The sequence below is a fragment of the Mobula birostris genome, chromosome 9 (genome assembly GCF_030028105.1).
Source record: "Mobula birostris isolate sMobBir1 chromosome 9, sMobBir1.hap1, whole genome shotgun sequence".
NCBI lineage: Eukaryota > Metazoa > Chordata > Chondrichthyes > Myliobatiformes > Myliobatidae > Mobula > Mobula birostris.
In genome coordinates, this window is record NC_092378.1 from 8553431 (window position 1) to 8574068 (window position 20638).

Genomic DNA, 20638 nt, shown 5'->3' on the forward strand with positions numbered 1-20638 from the left:
ACCACTATGAGAGAGTCCAGTTCCATCCCCACAACGTCGCTGGCCTTACGAATGAGTTTGTTCATTCTGTTGGTGTCTGCTACCCTCAGCCTGCTGCCCCAGCACACAACAGCAAACATGATAGCACTGGCCACCACAGACTCGTAGAACATCCTCGGCATCATCCGATAGATGTTAAAGGACCTCAGTCTCCTCAGGAAATAGAGACAGCTCTGACCCCTCTTATAGACAGCCTCAGTGTTCTTTGACCAGTCCAGTTTATTGTCAATTCGTATCCCCAGGTATTTGTAATCCTCCACCATGTCCACACTGACCCCCGGATGGAAAGAGGGGTCACCGGTACCTTAGCTCTCCTCGGGTCTACCACCGGCTCCTTAGTCTTTTTCACATTAAGCTGCAGATACTTCTGCTCACACCATGTGACAAAGTTTCCTACCGTAGCCCCATACTCAGCCTCATCTCCCTTGCTGATGCATCCAACTACGGCAGAGTCATCAGAAAACTTCTGAAGATGACAGACTCTGTGCAGTAGTTGAAGTCCGAGGTGTAAATGGTGAAGAGAAAGGGAGACAAGACAGTCCCCGCAAGCTTTGGAGAATTTTGGTTAGCTTACATAAGTATTTTCCCCATCTCCTCCCCCCCCCCCCAAGGTATGCATATCTAATTTTGTGGGTAAACTTTCGGGGAGGAGAGGTACACTATTTCAGGGCCCCTATGAGGTCCCCATGGGTTTTCCATAAATAATTTCCACTGGTGACAATCCTGTCCTGCTCGAAGGGGTGTTCCTCATGAAATAGGGCAAAGGGTAGGACCTTTAACCAGGTCAATCCTGTTTCTTGGCGTAAGTTTGGCCAACTTATCTTTCAGGGTACCATTTGCTCGCTCCACTATGCCAGCTGCTTTTGGATGATGGTTACAATGGAACTGTTGTTTTATGGCAAGTTCCTTGCAAACTTCTTCACTGATTATGGCTACAAAGTGTGGCCCATTGTCCGAGCTTATCATTTCTGGAAGTTTGTAGCAGGGGATTATTTCTTTTAGCAATATTTTTATAACAGTCCATAGTAGTGTTATTAGTTATGGGAACAGCTTCAATCCATCTGCCAAATACATCTACTGTCAGTAAACAATACTTATAACAATGTACTCTAGGTAGTTCTATAAAATCAAGTTGCAAACAAGAGAAAGGCCCACCAGGCAAGGGGGTGGTTCCGGAAACGCAAGGCATCCCCTTTCCAGCATTCATTTTCTTACAAATTAAGCATGCTTTAGCTTGCTTTTCAGCTGCTTGCTGGAAATCAGGGTGCCACTAAGATTGTAACAATGTATTAACCATTCCCTCCTTGCCTAGGTGTGTACAATTACGTACATAATCTAAAAACACAGAAGGAACACAAACCTGTCCTGCAGGGGTCACCCGTAAGTTGCTCTGTAAGGTTCAAGGTGGCAACCCATTTGGGACCATAGTTTGTGCTCTCCTTCAAGGGCATCCCCCCGAAACATACGCATCTCCCCCATGTCTGGCATACCTGTCCTAGGTTTTGTCTAATAGGAGTTTACTGGGCTCCCAAGGAGACTAAAAGTGTGGTGTCTAAGGCTTTGTGTTTAGCTGCTGCATCAACAGCTAATGTCCTTTAACATCTGCCGGACGATGCTAAGGATGTTCTACGAGTCCGTGGTGACCAGTGCGATCATGTTTGCTGCTGTGTTCTGGGGCAGCAGGCTGAGGGTAGCCGACACCAACAGAATCAACAAACTCATTCGTAAGGCCAGTGATGTTGTGGGGATGGAACTGGACTCTGACGGTGGTGTCTGAAAAGAGGATGCTGTCCAAGTTGCATGCCATCTTGGTCAATGTCTCCCATCCACTACATAATATGTACTGGGTGGGCACAGGAGTACATTCAGCCAGAGACTCATTCCACCGAGATGCAACACAGAGCGTCACAGGAAGTCATTCCTGCCTGTGGCCATCAAACTTTACAACTCCTCCCTTGGAGGCTCAGACACCCTGAGCCAGTAGGCTGGTCCTGGACTTATTTCCTGGCAAAATTTACATATTACTATTTAATTATTTATGGTGCAACTGTAACGAAAACCAATTTCCCCTGGGATCAATAAAGTATGACTGTGACTACTCACAGGTGCGACAGGCTTATCGGGAAGACGAAACCCAACGTAAAGGTGACTATCCCACTATTGAGCCCAGAGATTTTGTTCTGATGAAGGATTGGGATCGTAAGAGGTTGGAACCCTAGTGGAAGGGACCATACCAAGTACCACTAACTACACCTACTGCTGCAAAGGTGGAAGGGCAGCTCCGGTAGATTCATCGAACGGACTGTAAATGTGTTACTAGAGGGACTGATTCAGGCTCATAAGAACTGAAGAAAATGTACTGATTAATGCTGGTCTTTATGTCCTTAAGAGGACCTGTCCCAGTCTCTGGAAGTCCCCAAGTAAATACCTTTTTGTCTCTATGCCAAACAAGTAGAATTGGGGGGGGGGGGGGGGGGGGGCATGTTGGGTATGTGCCAAAATCCCCCAGCATGGAAAAACAATGATCCCCACGTCCATAGTTCCTCTTAATTCTAGTGAGGTTACGTCAGTGATGCTTTTTAACGGAAGTGCCACAAACTGCACATTCCCTCCTGGTCACAGGAATGAGGACTGCTCCTTCCAAGTGGTACTTTCGGTCCCCTCCCCAGGATCCTTCTAAATTGTGGCCAGGAATTAAGATTGATCCACCCCCGAAACCAGTGAATACTAGTTGTTACTGTAATTTTAACAAAAGTGCTCCATGTAAGGTAGGGGTAAGCTTGTGTACTCGGAATAAGACATATGTGAGTGGGTACAATACACCTCGTCCCCTTAATGGTACTTATTGGATCTGTGGGAACCGAGCATACCCCTGGCTGCCGGGAGAAAGATTTCATGGGTGCTCCCGGAGCCCCTCGTTTATGACCTCTACCTCCAGAAAGGATAAGGGATGGAGTGGATGTTGTTATCTAGGATATTTAGTAGCCCACTTGAGAGTTATGGCCCAGCCTGAGGATCACCCTTATTGGAATAAACAACGGAGAAGAATAACCGAAACTGAGCAATTTTGGATGATCGCCTTCCCCTCCTAAGGGGCAGCCCAAAATTCCAGGGAGATAATTAACTTAGCAGTAGCCCTCAAAGAGTTAGCCAACAATACGGCTGATACTCAAGCACAGGTGACTGAAATATCCACCGAAATGATTGCAATCCAGCAAACAGTCCTACAGAACCAGATGGCCCTTGATTTTATTCTGGCAGAAAAAGCTGATTTCTGCATACCTGTCAAACCACAAAGACGACTGCTTCCTTCTGTTTGCACATGTTCTGTAATGATTACGAACTCTTTGTATGGTATAAAGGCCAATGCTATACTAAGTTAGAGGTCCGATATGAGCCCCCAGAAGGAGAGGAACTCTGTCCCTCTGTTGTGCAGCTTCGCACCTCTTGCCGGCTGAGCTCATGAAAACAAACTGAAGCCAAGAATAAAGTGATAAATTGTTTACTGTGTGGTTATTGGTCTGGCAAATTTAAGTTTACAAAGGACTCCAGCTCAAGTGCCAGCAGGTGGTAAGAGTGGGCTCCCCCACCTCAACCCCTCAACACAGGTGGCTCTCATGGCTGTGTACTAAGCTCCCTCCTTTACTCTATATACCCAAAGACTGTGTCGCCACCCAAAGCTCCAGTCTAATTAAGCTTGCTGACAACACCACACTGATTGGCCTAATCTCAAATAACAATGAGGCAACCTACAGAGAAGTTATCACTCCGACACAGTGACGTCGGAAAAAAAATCTCTCCCTCAATGTCACAAAAACAAAGGAGCTGGTTGTGGACTAAAGGAGGAATGGAAACAGGCTACCACCTATTGACATCAATGGATCTGGGGTTGAGAGGGTGAACAGCTTTAAGTTCCTCGGCATGCACATCACCAAGGATCTCACATGGTCTGTACAACAGTGCCTCTTTCACCTCAGATGGTTGAAGTTGTTTGGTGTGGGCCCCCAAACATTAAGAACTTTCTACAGGGGCACAATTGAGAGCATCACTGCCTGGTATGGGAACTGTACTTCCCTCAGTCGCAGGACTCTGCAGAGAGTGGTGGGGACAGCCCAGCACAGATATGAACTTCCCACTATTCAGGACATTTACAAAGACAGGTGTGTAAAAACGGCCCGAGTCACCCCCAACACAAACGGTTCCAGCTGCTACCATCCAGGAAATGGTACCACAGCACTAAAGCCAGGACCAACAGGCTCTGGGACAGCTTCTTCCACCAGGCTATCAGACTGCTTAACATACTGACACAACTGTATCTCTATGTTATATTGACTATACTGTTGTGCATACTATTTATTATAACTATAAATTGCACATTTAGAAAGATGTGATGTAAAGATTTTTACTCCTCACGTATATGAAGGAATTAAGTAATAATAAAGTCAATTCAATTTTTCCTTGGTGTTTACTCCCGATTCCTTTCCCATGAGTTGGTATAGTAGCAAGGCAGTGGAAGTTTGAGATCAGTTTTCCTTCTCCTAGACAAGCTGCCAACTACAACTGAACCTCATCTGCCTGCAGTGACTGGTTTTAAGGTGCCAGTAACCTGCCTTCGACCTTTTTGCTGTCAGTAGAAATGGTTCCACTGGGCTTAGTAGCTAAGGCACACATGAAGGCCAGCGATGGACTTGGTTGTCAGAAGCTATTTGAGATGCACGCCACTGGGAACGTTAGCTAATGAGAACTTAACCTCACTACCAGCCCCAGCTATGGCAATCTTAAGAAACCACCCCTCATCAGAACAGGCCTATTCACTATGTTTAGTTGATTGGTGGCAACACCAGCTCTGCTGTGAACTTATGCTGCTGTGTAAAGATGTACAGAAAATCTCATTGGCCATTTATGGCTGTGAAGGAATGCATTGCTGTCAGGCAACATGACGTTTTGGATCTGATGTTCAACTTGGATTCCAGATCAGTATTCAAGTAAATAGAAGATTCCGTAGTATCTTTTCAACATCATTTGTTTCAACACTTATCTCAGGCAACCTAAGGATTCTACTACTAATGCAAGTTTGTTCTTATTTACATTCAGACAAAAAAAATCAAGCACAACCAAAACTTACTTGTGTCTTCTTAGTCGCTCTTCAACTTCTGACAATTGTTTAGTAACTATCGCTCTCTTGCCAGCAGCATTTACTTCAGCATCAGAGTGAACTGGTGATGGACCGCCCTTTGATAAATCTGATTTCAATACTCGCTGTTTGTCACGACTTAATAAAACCAAGAGAAGGGGAAAAAAAGTGCAATGCCTTTAAACAACAAACTATTCATATTCATCTGAATAACAAGAGACACTGATCTAAACCAATGTTTGGTGGCAAATATCAGTGAAAAGGGCCAGTATTACATAGTGTGAAAACATTCAACTGTAATTATTAGGCTGACTAGGTTTAAATTCTAAACCCAAAATAAAGTAAAACTGCCGCTCCAAATTAACAATCTCAAAGAAACAATTTAACTTCTGCACAATGAGTTTTGAACAATTTCATAAGTACATGCTATAAATTGATTATCTTCAAATAACAAAAGATTGTTTAGTTAATAGCCCAAAGCAATTTCTTCTGTCTGTTCAAGAATACAATGAAATGAAAAAAAATCTACACTGAACATTTTACCTGACATTTTCTTCCTTCAATGGTCTATTTTCTTTTTTGCCTCCTTCCAAAAATCCACTTTTGGTTCCTGCAGGATCATTTTCTTTCTCTGCTTTTAGCCTTGGTTTAGGTTTTGATGCCTTTATGAAAAGATCAAATTTTAAACAAATTCTGTTGGTGCATTTTATTAAAAAGAGGAAATATATTTAACTCTCTCACTGAACCATCCAGATCCTTTTCAACCTTAGTTTCTTTCTTCCATAATATTTGAAATTGAGACACATGCCACATCAGCTTGGGCCTCCATTCCCAATAGGCAGAAGCTGTTTAGTTCAAAAAATCAGCTAACAGATATCCACTATGAACAACAACGATCCTAGCAAGTGTCCTCTAACACCCCACTAATAATACCATGTACACCAACAATTCTAAATAGAGTAAGAAATCTTGAAGAACTCAGCGCATCAAGCAGCATTAAGGCGGCAAAAGACATATAATTGATTAGGTCAACACAGTATCAAATAAGCTCTTGCAGATACTTCAAAACACAACCACCATTTACAAACATGAGAAGATCTGCAGATGCTGGAAATCCAAAGAAACACCTTTTCCATAGATGCTGCCTGACCTGAGCTGCGATTTTTTTGTCTGCATACTTTGTAACCTGCAGTTCCAAGGGCTACATATAAAGTTTAATTTTAAACTTAATATATTTCACTGAATATCAAATGGGCTGGTTGGTTTAATATTTAAAATTCATTTACCAAGCCCAATGTTGAAAAAAAATTCCAAACCTTGAGAGGACAAAATTGAAATAAGAGAAACACAACTGGCCAGAGACAAAAATAGTGTTGCTTTTACTTTGATGAACAGACAATGATTCAGGGAATGAGATTTAGCCAGATTCAATTATAAGCTGGACATCTTCATTCTTCTGCATCAATTAATTTTCATTCTACTATTTCCATAGTTTTTCTCTTGCAGTCAAAATTTATAAATGCCAAGTTATCTTACAACGACAAATAACAGATGATATTCTATTTTGAAGATGGCTGAAGCAATCCAAATTTCTGTGTTGATATTCATTTGTAAAATACATTTGCAAGACAAAATTTGTGAACCCTTCGCAATTACCTGGTTCTCTGTGTTTATTACTCATACAATATAGTCTGATCTTCATCCAAGTCACAATAATAGACAAACACAATCTGCCTAAACTAACACACAATTGTACTACTTCTCATCAATACTGAGTACACCATTTAAACAATCACAGTCTAGGTTCAAAAAAGTATGTAAACAGGTGTTCCAATCTCAAAGTCAGGTTACTCTTCAAGAAAGATCTGTTGATGTGCACCATCCCGCACTCAAAACATTAGAGAGGACCTTAGAAGAAGAAGAATTGTAGAGATGCGTAAAGCTGGAAAAGGCTACAAAAGTATTTCTAAAGATCTGCGTGTTCATCAGCCCACAGTAAAAGAAATTGTCTACAAATGGAGGAAATTCAGTGCTGTTGCTACTCTCCTTAGGAATGGACATCCTGCAAAGGTCACACCAAGAGCACAATGTGCGATGCCGAAGGAGGTGAAAAAGTAAAGTTAACAGTAAATGACCTGCAGAAATCTCTGGAACTTGAAAAAGTCTCTATTTACATATCCACTATAAGAAAAACACTGAACAAGAATGGTGTTCATGGAAGGACACCACAGAGGAAAGCACTGCTCTCCAAAAAAAACACATCGCTGCATGTCTCAAGTTTGCAAAAGACCACCTGAATGTCCATAACCCTTCTGGGACAATGTCCTGTGGGCAGATGAGACAAAGGTTGAACTTCCTGACAGAAACGCACATCACTACTTTTGGAGGAAAAAGGGCACTGCACATCAACACCATAACCTCATCCCAATTACAAAGCATGGTGGAAGGAGCATTTTGGTTTGGGGCTGCTTTGCAAGGCCTGGACAGCTTGCAAACATTGAGGAAACAATAAATTCAAAATTGCATCAAGACATTTTACAAGAGAATATCAGGGTAACAAGTCCAATTCACCTGAAGCATAATAGAACTTGAATGATGGAACAAGACAATGACCCGAAACACCAGAATGAATCGACAACAGAATGGTTTAAAATGAAGAAATTTTGTGTTTTGGAATGGCCAAGTCAGAGTCCAGACCTTAACTCAATTGAGATGCTGTGGCATGACCTGAAGAGGGCTGTTCATGCAAGGTATCCCAAAACTAGTGATGAACTGAAACAGTTCTGTATGGAGGAATCGTCTAAAATTCCTTCTCACTGTTATCAGATCAGCAGCTATAGGAAGTGTTTGGTGGAGGATATTGCTGCTAAAGGAGGTTCTACCAGTTTTTAATTACAAGGACTCATGTACTTTTTCCTGCCTGGACTGTGAATAATTAAACAAATATTTCAATAGAGACATGACAAGTACAATTTATTTTATGTTACTAGTTTAGGCAGATTGTGTTTGTCTATTATTGTGACTTAGATGAAGATCAGATCACATTTTATGAATAATTATTGCAGAAAAGCAGGCAATTGCAAATGGTTCACAAATTTTCTTACAAACACTGTAGATACATCACTCTGGACCAAAACATTCAAATATGAATGAAAATTCAATGATTAACCCAATTCTTGCTTAGAGTGGTGCAAGATTTCAACCTTTTTCATTTCTGAATTATATTTACAGTTCTAATTTAAATGTCTTGTTGCAATTTCAGCTCACAAAGCCTGTGTGGAAAGTGTTTAATATAGCTTAAATTTCATAAGCCTCCAGTCCAGAGTAACAATTGTATACCAGATTAGGAGGAATCTAGCATGATTTGAAATATAATTTCCTAAAAGGGAATTAATCCAACTTGTATATGCCCTATACTGAGCAGGATCTGGGTTTGAGTAGAAACTATAAGGATATGTTGCCTGTCAACCAAAGTTAGTCACTATTACTTAATATTTGTAGGACTTTACTATAATCAATTTGGCTGTAATGTTCATTAAGTTACAATGTTCACCATACTTCTGGAGTGGTTATAATACATGCCACAAGATCCAAAGGAAACAGCAGTTTTAAAAATGTATGCTATTACAGCTATTGTGTTATGTTTTCCTTACCTCTGCAGTTCTTCTGGCTTCTCGTATCATGGACTCTAATCCGCCAAAGACACCCATACTTAGACTGGGTTGTTCATTATCTGAGTCACTATCATCAGAGTCATCCAGTCTCACAACTACTGATTTGTGCCTTGGAATCTACAAGGAACAGGTTACAGACATGTATTAAATGTCATAGTCCCTCAAACTTAAATGTGCTCTCCCTTTGCAAACCAATCCAGGGATGCACATTTAGATTATGTATCATTCTGAGTTTGAAAATCCATAGGGTATACAAGTTTGCAACTTTTATTTTCAGTTTATTAAAAACACGAGGCTTACTACTGTAGTGTGTAGCTGAAGAAAATAATACCGATGCATTCAAGTAGAAAAGATAATCAAAGAATAGTGTTATATGAAGAAACGGAGGAGTAGATAAGCCTCAAGGAGACAAATGCTACCATAAACAGGATGTACCAGATGTCCCTATTCTGTGTATGATTCTATGTTATTTCCAGCTTACAAAAGTATGGAACCTAACAGTATATACCCATATGTTGACAAGTACCCACAGGATGGACTTTCAAGTGAAAATATGAAAACCATTACACAAAAATCTACAGCTAAAAATCACAAAGATCTATTCTAAAACAACCTGCACGAACTTGGTTATTTTGATTTTAAAACCTTTGGAATTTTCAATGCACCATCTGATAACACTCCCTTATATTCATGTGACTGAGGGTTTGAATCCATTGGTATTTTGCTAAAGGACAGTATTATTTCTGTTTAGGTTTTTTAAAAAAAGATGATAAAGTGGCTATTTTCTAAAATTCCAGAAACATTAAGTATTCTTTCATGTATTAATAAGACATTTCAAGTAATAAATCAAACTGTTTAATACATTTTACTTTAACAAGTGTGCCATAATAAAAACCATTTACATTAGGCAATTTCTAAAAGATTTTATTGTTTAAATGAAACTATGAATAATCCAATATAGATTTACCACCCTATAATCTAGATTTTCTGGATAGTGCAATTAAGTGGCAAGATGTCACTTGACCGAGATGTAGCCAAGCTTTACTAAGTTCTACCAATTTTGGAAAAAAATCTGCTAATTCTTCATAATGAGCTTGCTTCAGTGTTACAGCAATTTATTTTGAACCACAAAGAAAATACACTGAAAGTATATCTGAAATGAAAATCCATTCCCCTGCACAAATTGTCATACTAACCACTATCAGCGGCCGATTTGCTGCAGGCCCTCTCACAAATTTTGTGCTTTGTGGGCGTGGCTGTAATGTAGCACTCACACTGGCATTTGTGAAGTTATTTATTGATGGAGATTGTGAATTCTCAATAGGAAGAGGTGGCAAAGACAGATCACCATCATCACTTGAATCCTGTTTAAGAAAATTGAGAACAAAACTTAGTAACAGCCACATCTATTGAAAATCTGATTGTTATACTTCTGACAACGTTCACCCTACAATCTTGAATTTCTATGCTTCATCCTTCATTCAAATGTAGGAAAACAGACAAATATGTGTCATCCAAATGAGTGAATGAGATTTTATGTTAAAATAAGGAACTATGAAAAATGTCAAGTGACAGGCAGTGTTCTATTTGAAACAGCTAGTTCCTTGTTTCTCTTCTGCTGAGCATGGACTTCTTTCGGGCATACTTTAATAAGTACTACACAAATTTATTGGGCAACCTTCACTATTCAGTCATGGGTGGCAACAGACAAATCCCTGAAAATTAATGAAGCCCGGCCAAACCTCTTCTATTTAGGAATGCGTTAACAAAAAAAAGAAACCAGGAGGCACATGAAATTCAGGCGTTCCAAATAAAATCAACCAGATTCAAACATGGCAAAATCTGAACTTGAGCACTTGCTGCAGGATGTGATAAACTTGCAACCTGAATTTCACTTTGAGTAAATTTAAAATTGAAAACAACCATCCCAGCTAAACTTCCTGGCTTATTAAAGGATGCCCTCTGCTGGCTAAAATATATCAATTCACATCTGTTTCAAATACCTCCGGCTTCAAAGCACGTCGATTTGCAATAGATTTTAACAATTCTTCTCGAAGAAGCATTTCTTCTTCCTCCTCCTCATCAGCAAATGGTGGCTTAGGTGGTTGCTCAGGCTCGTCGGGTGGAAGTGGTGGTGGCGGTGGTGGTTGTTGGGGCAGCTCCAAGGGACAAGGCAAGTAATTCTCCAAATAATTTGGAATGAAAGTCTCTCCCACATTCTGAATGACAAAAGATTTGCAAATTATTTATGCATTGTCAGGGTTTAGGATTTATACATTTACAGTTCTACATATTTAAGGAAAGAGGCCGAGATGGTTTAGTTGGAGTTTATGTAAACCAAAGGTCATGACTGCAATCAATATTTCATCTTTTTAAACCATTTACTGTTGCAAGATCAATTGCAAATTCACAACCGTCAATGAAAATTAACCTACTTTTTCTGTGTGGCAAAATAATTTATGAAAGTAACTGTTTTGCATATGCTTTTGAAAGTTGACTTCGTGGACAAAGGAAACTGGAGTAGCGCAAACAGAAGTCCAATATCACTAATACTTAACGTCACGGTCAATAGAAGGCTGACACTGACCTGATGTACGAACACTGGCACTGGTGGCACTGGAGGAAAATACCCCGTGTGGTAATCGACAGAATATGGAAGTGGCACTGGAGAGGATACTGTCAGAAAAGGCAAATAAATCATTTAAGGTGACAAACCCATGTGGCAGTGCATTAACTCTGATAACAGTTCTGTATTTTGTTTATCTCAGTATCCATAAATTCCAAAACTGTTCAATAAAGCTACTTTTCCTCTTCTCATCTGCCTAACATCTCCCCCGATGCCCTTCCTCCTATGATCTACTCTCCTTTCCCATCAGATACCTTCATCTCCAACCATTTCCTTTACCTACCCACCTGGCACTTTCTGGCTATCATTATTCCCCTCCCCCACTTTTTTCTTTATTCTGCTGCCTTCCCCTTTCCTTTCCAGTCCCGAAGAAGGGTCTCGGCCTGAAACGTCAACTGCTCCTTTCCATAGATGCTGCCTGACTTGCAGAGTTCCTCCAGCATTTAGCGTGTTGCAATAAACTGCTTGATAAGCAAGAATTCTTAACTCAATGCTATCAGTACAAAACACAGGGAGTTAATTTATTGATAAGATCCTATAAGAAAGCTTAAGCTATAATTCACAAATAACACTAACCTGGTGAATTGGTTTCACTATCTGTTTCCATAGCAACTTCTTCATAGTTATCATACTGATATAAATTGCCAGACTCTTCTATTGGTTTTTCTTGTGATTTTTTATCTGCGTCTGTTGACTAGGATAGCGAACATAAATTAACTTGTTTAAATCAAAACGCAAATCTGCTTTTAGATTCCACTGATTACATTATGAAAATCAATTAATTCATAGTTTTAATTTGTTTTCAAACTTTATATCCAGTGCACTAAACATCAAGTGCAGAATTTCACTAACTGCTATTTCAGGCCTTAGTTTGGTGGATAGTTGTCAATGTTATGAAAATAACCTTTACAGGGCTTATCGCTATTATGCACTGTGTCATATGACATGGACAGTTGTGGTCTTATGACCATGATTGTTCTTGGCAAATTTTTCTACAGAAGTGGTTTGCCATACCTTCTTCTGGGCAGTGTCTTTATAAGACAGGTGACCCTAGCCATTGTCAATATTCTTCAGAAACTGCCTGGCATAACCAGGAATCGTGATATGCATTACCTGCTCCCATGGCTTCACATGACCCTGATCAGGGGACTAAGCAAGTACTACACCTTGCCCAAAGGTAACCTGCAAGATAGCAGAGGGAAAGAGCGCCCTTCTTTGGTAGAAATGAATCTCCACCCCGCCACCCAAAGGGGCCAATATATATTTGTGCTGTAAAGGCCAATTATCATTACTGGCTAACACATTTATACATTTTGCTCAGCATTCACTTTTTCAATGAATTTCCTACATTGTCCTTCTGCAACAAGGAACACTCATTGCTTAAGCATTGTCATATATACTGATGGAATGTAGCCTGGCCACAGAACTGACACTGTGGAAAGCAGTAATCAAAAAAAAAAATCAGAAACATAAAACATAAGTGATGAAAGGTCATCAAATGGAAATGTTGGCTTTTTCTCCATAGATACTGCCTGATCTTCTATGTGATTATGTGTGGGTTGCTTTAGATTTCCTGCATCTGCAGAATTCCCCCGTGTGCCGTTTCATCCATTTTATGTTTATTGATTCTTAACAGAAATCAGCCACTTTTAATCCAAGGTGCCAATCTGACATCAAGCTTCTAATTGAAAAATCCATCGTCTATTAGCTTCACACTTTCCTACTCAATTATATTCAAACATCAGATTCAGGATTATTTAGTAACTGAGATGGCAAATAATTTTGAAGTTAAACTTGCAGCTATAATTGTTCTACACTCAAAGTTTAAGTAATAAACATCCAATACATCCATTTTGTACAATAATGGTGTCCAGATGTTTAAAAATACTGCCAGCATAAATTACACTGGACAACAAAGATTTTGCTTCCTGAATACTTTTGGGTGTATCCAATGAATTTTGGCTGCTGATCATGAAATTCCCCTATCATGCACCATTTTAAAAACAATTGCCTACATTTGTAATTTCAATTCATATTTCAAGATGCCAAAATTAAGGAAGGTATTTTTGTTGGTCCACAAATCAAACAGGTCATTAATGACATGAAATTCAAAGAACTTTTAGTGGGTCTGGAGATAATCACACGGAAGACATTCCAAAATGTTTTTGAAAATTTTCTTGGCAACTACAGAGCATTGAACTATGTTCAGCTGGTTGACAACATGCTTCAAGCACACAAAATCATGAAGTGCAACATGTCATTAAAGATTTTTTTTCTGCATTCCCATTTAGACGACTTCTCTGCAAATCTCGGCATTGTCAGTGCCAAGCATGGTGAAAGACTTCACCAGACATTGCAGTCATAGAGAAATAGTATCAGGGCAACTGGAATTCATCAATGCTGGGTGATTATTGTTGGACACTTAAGCGAAAAATCACAGACACCGAGTACAAATGAAAATCATCAAAACATTTTTACCTTAGTTGATCTATTGCAAAGCGTCAGCACCATTATACATTTAAACACATTACATTCAATAAAAGTTAATTTCTTGTTTCTCCAGATTCCTAAATGACACAAGCAGTCTGAAATATTTGTGTTCAGCATCAAGTAGTCTACCGTAAAATTAAAAAAAAAAAAAAAAATTTGGGTGTTCAGTGTTATTTTACCTTGCAACTAGATCGTCTTTTTCCTCCAACAAGTTTCATGAAACGATTGTACTGCTCTTCCTGATTGGAAAGGTCCCGAATTTTTCTGATTTCATCCTCCCGTTTTTTTCGTTCCTCTTCTTCCATCTGTTTCCTTTCTTCATCCTCCCTGCGTTGTTTTTCCTGCTCTTTTTCTTGCTGGATTTTTTTCCAAGCTTTGGTCTTTTGCCTTCGCATTTGTCTTCGCTTTGCTATAGAAGATAAACAGATGACAGATCCAAACAGGATTAAATCAATTTTAATTACCAGTTTGCCCTATCTTTTAAAAGTACATTTTCTCACAATGCATTTTAACACTCTATATATTTAAAAAAAAATCAATGGCAGCTTGCATATCTTGATTCAGTTTCACCAGAAAATGAGACATGCTGGTCAATTATTTTCACAGCACTGTTGAAATACTGTTCCCAACCTGGGATCCATGGACCCTTGCTTAATGGTATTGGTCCATAGTATAATAAAGGTTGGGAACCACTTAGTTAAAGGTTCTATAGAGTGCAGAAAAGTTCTAAAGATGAAGCTAAACTTCTTGAAGCAATGATAAATACAGAAAATATGATGGAAGCAAACAAGATAATGATAGCTATTGATAGGGTAGCTTTTCCCATGAGCAGTGGTTTAAGGAATTAGAGGAAATACAGCAAAAGTGAAGATTGAAAGGTGTTTGAAAATCATTTGGAAATCAATCAATAATGGCCTTAAATTGATCCCCCCCCCCCAAGTCATTAAGGGTCAATAAAGACTTTCAAAATGAAATTGCAGAACCCCACTCACAAACAATTAGAGTAGCATTAAACTGGCAGAACAGTTCCCCCTTTAATGTCCATCAGAATTCCTCTCAAGATTTCAGAATCATTATGTAGTCAAGAGGCTTTGGACGTCAACATCTCATGGTATCAGATCAAACATGAGCAAGGAAAGTGTAGCAAGGGAGCCAGGTATACAAAGATATGAGGGGTCTCCATAAGATGAATGCATGCAGGCTTTTCCCCTTTAGGCTGGGTGAGACTAGAACTAAAGGCGAAAGGATTAAAGTGCAAAGTGAAGTATTTAAGGGGAATCTGAGAAGAGACGACTTCATGCAGAGTGTAGTGCTGAGTGATAGATGTGAGTTTAATGGTAACATTTAAGAGAAGTTTAGATAACTTCATAGATAGGATGAGTTTGGAAGGATATAGTCTGGTGCAGGCAGAAGGCACAGTTGGCACTGATTAGATGGACTAAAAGGTCTGTTTCTGTGCTGTAGTACTCTATGACAGTCCTTGATTGATTGCCACGTGGTAATTTGCCAGTGAACGCCATTTAGCAAGGGTAATGAGTACACCAGGGATAACAAATGCACTTCAACGTCCATCACTAACAGCAGCATGGCAACTCCACCTCTAAGATGAAGGACAAACCACTAGTGTGGTCTGTGGTTGATGACACAAGAACTATAGGCAAGACAGATTTTGATTTGTCTCCATAATTCTGTCATAGATACATCTGTTCATGGAGCAGAGGGTTAGTAAATAAAAAGATACCTATGTTTTTGCAGCTCAAAGATGTATTTACGCAGTACTAAAAGGAGATCTTTTTTGTTGCAGAGCTCAAAACAGTGTACAATATTCTAACCATAATGTGTCAACTTGCATGGGCAGCTTCTAAGGAAACAAAATTCTTTCCATCTTGCATCAGGACAGTCTGAATATTCTTTGTTTCTTCCTTGACCAAGTGCCTCTCTACCATTACTAGTTTGCCTGGCTGAAATTGATGTTGCATTTGACAGCTCCTTCACAGGATACAGCTGTGCCAAGTTATGCACATTTCTTTATTAGACCAATTTCACCCACTTCCTTTTACAGTGCACTTAAGACTATATAGTTGTTCCTACCTTTTCACAGGCAAACTTAAATTTTCATCACATTTACCAAGTTCCAACCTGCTCTCCTCTCACACCATTTGTTAATGACTCTCTCCTTCCCTTTCTCAGCTTTATACCCATTGGGAAATAGGTTAGCGACCAGAATCCAGAAGCCGAGGGAAACCTGCAGTTGCCTTGACTGCACTTCCTCGCATACAGCTCTCAGTAAATCAGAACGCTGGAAGAAGTCAGACCAAGCAGCATGTGTGGGTGCAAAAGATGCAGGTAATCTAATAGTGCATGTCCCATCCCTGCCTCAGACTATTATACACTAGCAACCTTTCCTCTTCCCTCAGTCCTGATGTAGGGTCTCGATCTGGAGCAGTGGCTTACACCTTCTGCTTCTGCAGATGCAGCTTGATCTGAGTTCTTCCACCATTGAGATCTGAATTCTTCCGCGTTCTTTTGTTCCAGATTCCAGCATCTGAACTCTTTTCTCTCGTTTCCTGTGAAGACTGAATCCACCCATTTCTCCATTTTTCTATGACACATCTTCATTTTTCCCAAATGGGGCTATCACATCTGTTTCATTTCCTGCACTCATGCTTTTCAAGCACTCGCCTGCCCTGCAGAGTAAGGACAGGGTCCTTTGTATTCCGTCTGGGTTGCCTCCAACCTGACAGTATGGACATAAATTTCCTTGAACTTCCGGTAGTTGCCCCCCTTCCTTCACCATTCCTGCTTCCCTCTTACCTGCCCATCACCACTTCTCCCCCTTTCTCTTCCGTCCTCTATCAGACTCCCCATTACCTCTTTCATCAGCTCTTTACTTCACCCTTTCCCCTCTCCCGGTTTTTTCACCTATCACCTTCTCACTCTGACTTCTCATCTCTTCTATCCAGTCCTGAAAGGACTCAGCCCAAAACGTCGACTGAGTTTACTCTTCTCCATAGATACTGCCTGGCCTACTGAGTTCCTCCAGCATTTTGTGTGTATTATTAGGATTCTTTGCCCCTGCCTTTCACTCCATCCACCTCTATGAAAGTAGATATTTGGCACTCAACTAATTGTATCACATATCACTAGATCCAGCTAAGTCACATCAAGTCACACTTTCCTCTATCAAACAAACATTTAATTCACAAGCATCTTCTCCTCTCAGGAAGAGGTAATCAAGATCAATATTGTCTACAATCCCCAAGCCCCCATCCACCACCCCAGGCACCTTAACCACCTGACCCACCTATAAAATGCATTGGGAACAATTTAATAGATGTCTCAGGTCAGTGGGTCTGGCAATTAGAATTTAACCCAGCAAAGTGCAAGATAATTGATTTGGGGCACATACAGAAGAATGAAATCAAATCCGATTAAGGTTAATCATTCAACCATACATGGATACAGCCAAACAAAGGGCATTACTCTGGGCCAAGGTGCAAAACATACACAGCACTTTCAAAGAGGAGAGCAAAAAAAAAAGTCATGCAAAAAAAAAAACATGTATAGTCCAAAGCAGAAGGTCAGGCAAATGAGGTATATGAGATACCTGATTTTATTTGCCAAGGTAGAGAATGTGACAAGTGGATGGATGTACTAAAGTTAAGCCTGAACCAGAGGACTACTTTCAGTTCAGACCACACATGTGGTCGTGTTAAAGGGATTTTGAGATTTGAGGATATTAATAGGGAGGAAGTTTAGACTGGTTTCCCTAGGGAGCAGGAAAGGTAAGAAGTTTAATCCAGGTATATAAAATATTGAAGTAATAGTTAAGAGTACACAAAATCACCCAATTTAAGACAACAGGTAACAGGACTAGAAAGAAATTCTTTCTTCCACCTCAGGGGTAATTATGGTCTTCAATACATTGCCTGATTGGGTTGGTTGACGTTAAAAAAAAAAGCTCGGAGTATACCCAGAAAGCATCCAAATAAGCTCTCTATGCACTGTAACTTCTGATAGAGCCAGGAAATAAATGTGGTCTCCAGAGCCCTTACTAAGCTGCGAGTAACATGACAGCTTAAGAGGTCAACGTGTGAGGCATTAAATCTCTAACATTCTACAGACTCAATATCCAATAACATTAAGATAATACATTATTCCATCTAGCTCCTTGCCCTTATCCACAAAATCTAAATTTAAATGTTTTCTCCAAACTACATGGCTACTAGACCCATAGCTGACCAAATGGTGGATTTGTGTTTGGTGAACATTCAGACTGAAACTGGCAGCAACATGTACACAAACAATAAAAGGCAAACAGGGATATGGGGTGGAAAGTGAATGAGAAAGCCAAGTGGGTAGCAGGAGATGAAGATAGGGCATTACTAGAGATACAGATAGGCAACGATCGATGTGGGAAAAAAATAAAGACTTGGGCTTGAGATCAGATACAGCCCTGTCAGACTTTAATTTTATTCCTGAGCAAGCATTGCCCTGAACATTCTTTGTTTCTCTTACTTCCCCTTGTGGAGATACGATGCTACCAAAGGAGTTGTAAGACACTCCTTTCCTCCACTAGCCTGCATCAGGTCACCCTTGGGTAAGGTGTAGAACCCGCTAGCTCCCAGTTCAGGATCACAAGCACAGAATCAGGTGGTGGATGGTCATATGAGCAGCTGGTACATATCACAAGTCCTGGTTACGTGATTACTGACACCAGGCAGACAATCTCTGAAGAGTACTGATAATGGCTGGTTGGGGTGGAGGGGGGGGGGGGGTCACCTGTCTTGTAAAGACACTGCTTAGAAGAAGGCAATGGCCTTCTGTAGAAAAATTTGCTAAGAACAATCTCGGCCATTTAAAGACCATGATTGCCTACGGCATATGACACCACCCATCATGAAAGCAACCCATTGTGCTTAACCATAAATGTATTTTCATGACCCCATTCAAAATAAGCTAATTAAATTTCCCTCTGGCCTGTCAACAAGACAGCATTAAATTATTCCCTCGCCTGTACAGTATCTTCCCTTTATCCTCAGTCATCCCCTTTGTCTTGACATCTTTATTTCTCTTTCCGCTTCAAAATTCAGCAATGCATTACCACCCTTGCAAATAAATCACCTTTGCAGTTCCTTCCTCTCCTCAAATGTTGCTAGATCTGGAGCTCCTCCAGCAGTTCATATTTTGTTTGCTTACTAGAATTCCGTTAGAATCACATTACTCAGTTCCCCTCCTAGTGACAAAACTGAAATGGCCTTCAATGCCATTGTGACAATAATGAAATATTGCGTTCACTATTTACTTCCTACAGCAACTGATATGATGACTACTCAATTCCAGTTATTGCTTCAGTTTCCATTCAATCTGTCCTAGGAAAATATATAGAAAACCAACATCTACAGATTACCTTTTTGTTTGCTTGTACTTTGTAAAGCCTGTCTCAATCCTTCACGCAATTCATGTCTTTTTCATGTCCAATTTTTTCAATGCTCTCCTGATTCATCTGAATGATTTACCCCATAGCACCCTGAATATCATTTAAAATTGCCATAATTTTCAAGTCTCTTATTAGCTTGACATGAATCGCACCAACTCTATATAAACACACACAACCGATTTTTCTAGCTCTGGAGTTATGGGCAACCCTTTCTGCAGCCATGTCTTCAGACATCCAAAACCTCAAATGTTCTCCATAATCCTCAGCATTCCTTTCTCCTTGGATACAATCAAAGCTCAAACACCTTGACCAAGCTTTTGTCTGCTTCTATTATCTCAAACAAATAGCACTTACAGCTAAAGCAAAACTTGTACAAAATTGGTATAAAGTTACCAATAAAAGAAACTTGCTTCAATAAAGAAATATGTACTTTGTACCATCAATCCTGACATTCCAAATGCTGTCATTTGCACCAGCAATATCTTTTTCCATAAATTTGTATGTTACCTGCACTAGGAGCTTTCTTGACTGCATGCATTTCTGGGCTACTCCTGGTCTTCTGCTGAGAAATTCTTAGTTTAGTTAACTTCTCCTTGCTCTCCTTCATTACACATTGTTCTTTTTGTTGCCACTTTTTACTCGCAGACTGTAATGCAAGTAGACGCAAGTGGAGTTCAGACAGCTCTTCCTCCTCCTTTTCTTCCTCATCTTCATCATCTTCCTCCATTTTGGCATCCTGTTAAAATGTCAAAATTCATTACCTCCAAAATGACTGAAGAATAATGCTCCTATTATGCTTATTTCACACAAATATATTACTAATTTACCTTAATGGCAGATTCTGACAACTTTTTACTGTTTGAAGGACGACATGAATCTTTACTTTCAACACCTGAAAGAAAATGTAGAAAATTACTCTTCAATTTTAATGTTTACCTTGCAAGACTCACTTTTCTTTCAATATTTTTATTAGTTTCTACATAGAAGAATAGAGTACAAGTCGAAAAAAACACCAGTTACATTGTTATTATGAATAGATACAATCTCATTACCCCATATTCATGTAGGTTAGTCAAAGTTATATTGAAATATACTAATTTATTCAAAAAAAAGTCTAACCCCTACCAAGACTGAAGCTGTTTATTAAGGAGAAAAAAGGTAAAATACCTTCTTGTATAATAAAAATTAATAATAGCCAACATCTAAATTTAAACAACGAATTGAGGGTTTTGGAA

The 20638-nt window shown here is 39.7% G+C and overlaps 1 protein-coding gene across 1 annotated transcript in view; it reads right to left on the reverse strand.

Annotated features, from left to right (window-relative positions):
* Window positions 1-20638, reverse strand: part of LOC140202525 (zinc finger C3H1 domain-containing protein-like) — a 73048-nt gene that overhangs the window by 41585 nt on the left and 10825 nt on the right. Inside the window, exons 3-12 of the mRNA XM_072267471.1 lie at window positions 20231-20295; window positions 19911-20139; window positions 14143-14372; window positions 12050-12167; window positions 11435-11523; window positions 10851-11066; window positions 10044-10211; window positions 8827-8964; window positions 5717-5835; window positions 5165-5311 (exon numbers count right to left, since the gene is read on the reverse strand). Of these exons, the coding sequence (XP_072123572.1) occupies window positions 5165-5311; window positions 5717-5835; window positions 8827-8964; window positions 10044-10211; window positions 10851-11066; window positions 11435-11523; window positions 12050-12167; window positions 14143-14372; window positions 19911-20139; window positions 20231-20295 (1519 nt within the window). The remainder of the gene's footprint in view (window positions 1-5164; window positions 5312-5716; window positions 5836-8826; window positions 8965-10043; window positions 10212-10850; window positions 11067-11434; window positions 11524-12049; window positions 12168-14142; window positions 14373-19910; window positions 20140-20230; window positions 20296-20638) is intronic.